This window comes from Heptranchias perlo, chromosome 36, assembly GCF_035084215.1.
Source record: "Heptranchias perlo isolate sHepPer1 chromosome 36, sHepPer1.hap1, whole genome shotgun sequence".
NCBI lineage: Eukaryota > Metazoa > Chordata > Chondrichthyes > Hexanchiformes > Hexanchidae > Heptranchias > Heptranchias perlo.
In genome coordinates, this window is record NC_090360.1 from 16,509,344 (window position 1) to 16,513,609 (window position 4,266).

General features: G+C 43.4%; 1 protein-coding gene across 1 annotated transcript; it reads left to right on the top strand.

Annotated features, from left to right (window-relative positions):
- The first annotated feature begins 1,480 nt into the window (after nt 1-1,480).
- LOC137303974 (bone morphogenetic protein 10-like) lies at nt 1,481-3,768 on the top strand. The gene is made up of 2 exons (XM_067972369.1): nt 1,481-1,967; nt 2,499-3,768. The coding sequence occupies exons 1-2, from the start codon at nt 1,625-1,627 to the stop codon at nt 3,443-3,445; spliced, it is 1,290 nt and encodes a 429-aa protein (XP_067828470.1). The 5' UTR covers nt 1,481-1,624; the 3' UTR covers nt 3,446-3,768.
- Nucleotides 3,769-4,266: the final 498 nt, after the last annotated feature.

Below are 4,266 nucleotides of genomic sequence, written 5' to 3' on the forward strand. Positions count from 1 at the left end.
CACTTAGTCTCATTTGACATCTTTGTGGTTCCCTGCCACCAAATGATTTTGAGTTGCCTGTCCATTCGTAAGTTTGACCAAGGTTGCAAATTATATGGAGTGTATAACAGGCGGGGCGTATAACGGGCGAGCCATATAATAGGCGGAGTATATAACAGGCAGAGCGTATAATGGGCGAGGTGTATAATGGGCGGAGTGCAAAACGGGCGGGACGTATAAAGGGTGGGGTGTATAACAGGCGGGGCGTATAACAGGCAAGGTGTATAACGGGCAGGACGTATAGTGGACGGAACTTATACAGGGCGGTACGTATAATGGGCGAGGCATATAATGGGCGGGGTGTATAATAGGCGGGGCGTATAACGGGCGGTACGTATAATGGACGAGACGTATAACGGGTGGGGTGTATAACAGGTGGGCCATATAACAGGCGGGGCATATAACAGGTGGGCCATATAACAGGTGGGGCATATAACAGGTGGGGTGTATAATGGACGACCAATGCAATTCCACCTGTTTTACGCCATTGCCCATGTCCACTTTCACTCATGAGTTGGTGTGACATTCCTTGGCTGCTATTTAATGGAGGCATGAAGATTAATACCTGCATTAAAATTAATGCACAGAGGAATATTTGACGAATATGCCGGCTGATTGCAGACATTGGAGTTTGGTCACTTTACAGCCATCTCTGTTAAATCTTAAAAATTCCAATTCAGATCGGTTAAATGTTAACTGTTTTGTAATTATTTAGATACAAGCATATTAAAAATACGCTCATATCAATTCACCCATTAATTATTGTAATTCATTAGCAAGTCTGTAGAATATTCCTTGGTAACTGCCCCAAATTGTAAAGTTATCCATGGAACGCAGAACTACTTCCACTTTGCCTGCGTTTTTTAATAAATTCAATGATAAACTGTATGCAAGTTGTCACTCTACTTGAACCAATGGTGGGAAAACATTTTTGACACAAAGCAGACGGGATCTTGCGCAGGCCGTCAAAAATTGTATTGGTTAACTGATAATTTGAAAATAAGGTTAAGACTGTAATTAAATCCTGCTTAACCGGGGGCCTCCTGTCCAGCCAAATGAAACAGCACTCGGGCCATTGAGAACTGGTTGGGTTGACACTTGCTTACTCAAGAACTGTTTTTAAAATACACTGCGAATCCAAAAGTAATTTGGGGTATAGAAGGCAGTGATCTGTTGAAAGAAAGTTCTTGTGATGTTTGCAGAGAATTGGCAGCAATTTGGTGGAAATAATTAGACACTGACCCCAGGGCGCAGAACATAACTGGCTGTGGTATACATTGTTCTTCCCATTAGTCCAATGTGTTCGTCAACTGTTTACAGAATCTTCATTAACTAACAGGGTTGCAAGATAAGGGGAACTCAAGCAGGGCATCAATGGCCAAGATAAGACGGTGCATCTGTGCAATGATATTGGTAGAAGCAAGACTGCAGTAGGACAGAGCACAAGGCGCAAGCTAGGCAGAACCAATTTATTTCAGAAGTCGCATCTGTCTTCACTGTTTTTTTCGAGGTACACTGCGAGAATTCAACTAATATATTACAAGAGTCTGTTTCGAATCACAGGGCGCCCAAAAGACCAGAAGCAATGACTTGTGCTACCTGGTTCGCAATAGTGTCTTCGCTAAGTTTCCTGTTACAGGTTGCGACGTGCAAACCGCTGAACGGTTGGGGACTGCCAACCGATGAAGAGGGAGTCGATAATTACGAAAATGAAGACGTTCCAGATGAAGACAGTGGGTTCGATTTCAACGCGTTTTTGGAAAGCATGAAGGACGAGTTCTTACGGAGTTTCAACTTGTCAGATATCCCTTTGCAAGATCCAGCGCAAGTGGATCCTCCACAGTTCATGATAGATCTGTACAACAAGTTTGCTACTGATAGGTCATCCATGCCGTCTTCAAACATCGTAAGAAGCTTCAGAAACGAAGGTAAATTACATTTCACAGCCTACAGAAGCATCTGCGAATTTTCTACCGATAAAAAAAAGTGTAACAATTGCCCTGGCCTGTAATAATACGCTTAGTGGATACTATTTCTGAAATGTTCAGCCAACTGCTTCCCAATTATAACCGCAGCACAAACGAAATATTTGTTGGACTAAGCACTGACCTTGAGATAAGTCACCCAGTATGAAACTATGTGAAATAAACTAGAGGATGGAATTTTTTTTAAAAACGATGCAGTTGGCTTCGTCAAAGACGAATAGTCTTGCTTGTATTTTTGACAGATTTTACACAAATTCGACCGAACAAATACAAGAGCATTCAACGTTGGCAAAGCCAATTGCATTATTTCTTGGAATATCGCAATCTACTAGTTTATATAGAAATATACACGATTGGATATATGACTTATATCATGCACTGTTAATTTTGAGAGTTTCAACGTAACTTTTAGATAGGGGGTGTAGTTCTAAGTCTTGGATACTCTGGTTTTTCAAATACTTGCTATTTTCCCAGATAGTACATCCATTCTCCCATTGGGAGAAAACGAAGTGAGGAGGCACATGCTCATCTTTAACATATCCATCCCCCGTCATGAAGAGATCACCATGGCCGAATTGAGACTGTACACCGTCGTTGAGAGAGACAGGAGAATGTACGAAGGTGTGAACAGGATAGTCACGGTTTATGACGCAGACGAGCCGGACGAGAGCTTGCAAGAGGTATCGATGCAACCCCAGCGGTCATTGCTGGTCTCCAAACAGATCGATGGCAAGAACAGCGGCTGGGAAGCCTTTGATGTGACCGATGCCATCAAACGTTGGGTCAGATCCGGCAAAACGACTCATAAGCTTGAAATTCACATCGAAAACGCCGAAGGTCCACAAGAGGTGGTGGACATGGAGATCGACCCGAGCTCTGAAAATAAAAACGTGCCGTTGCTGGTGGTGTTTTCCGATGATCGAAGTCATGGGAAGAGGGAATCCGGAGACGAAATGAAAGAGATGATCGTGCATGAGCAGGAGATCATGCTGGAGGAGCTGGCGGAAAGGTTCACTTCACATGGGCACGATGAAGGTCTGATCAAGGCACAGTCCATGCTCTCTTATGACTCCTCATCGAGAACCCGCAGAAACGCCAAAGGGAATTACTGCAAACGGTCTCCTCTCCACGTGGACTTCATGGAGATCGGTTGGAACTCCTGGATAATCGCCCCTAAGAGTTACGAGGCATACGAGTGCAGAGGGGTGTGCTATTTCCCTTTGACTGACCACGTCACCCCCACCAAACACGCTATCATCCAGACACTGGTGAACCGCTCGAATCCCAAGAAAGCGTCCAAGGCCTGTTGTGTGCCAACCAAGCTTAATCCCATCTCGGTACTGTACAAGGACGATGCCGGAGTAATGACCTACATGTACAAATACGAGGGCATGGTAGTGGCGGAGTGTGGGTGTAGATAGTGAGAAGGACACACGGTGAACTCTGGTCGATGCAAACCGTGCAATCGACTCCGTCCACAACACTTGTAAATCTGTACATTTGGGATGCAAAGTTTATATATTTGTTTATTTAATGACAACATATGTACAGCTGACCAATATAAATCGTTAAACCTTACATTTTCTAACGGTAGAAGATCTCATGGACAAATATCACTGTAAATACATACAAGGTACAGTATTACGATGCAAGGTTAATCGTGCTATGCTCATCGCGTTTTCTCCTAAACTCACTCTGGTCTGTTTTGAATTCACAACCGAAAAATAAAATGTAGATACTGCAATTCGATTACCCTCATCTGTATGACAGTGCTGTCAAAACTAGTCTCAAAGTGGCGCAGCGAAAGGGATTGGTTTATTTATATTCATCTGTGAATTTCTGATGGTCCTGGGAACGTGTTGAGTGACGAGAGGTCGCAATCCCAAGCGCAAGTCTTATCCGACAGCATACCACTCACTTTTTTTTGTGCTCTTCTACATCGTATACTTAACAGATAAGAGCACATGCCTTCCACCAGCTAAACAGACCCGGGGCAGTCACTTCCTGCGAGCGAATAAATACTTTATCAAAAACCAGATAGATAAACTGCCTTTTTCCAGTACATGCTCGCTATTAGCAAAAAGATGTCAAGAGGTCAGAATACAACAGGTCAACGAAATCTTGGCCAAGGGCGTCTTGTTATGTCGGATCTTTACCCCGCCTGGGTCTATTACCATCATACCATGCTGCGAATTTTACAAATGTATTAGAATTATGCAAAAAAAAAGGGGGTTTATAAACC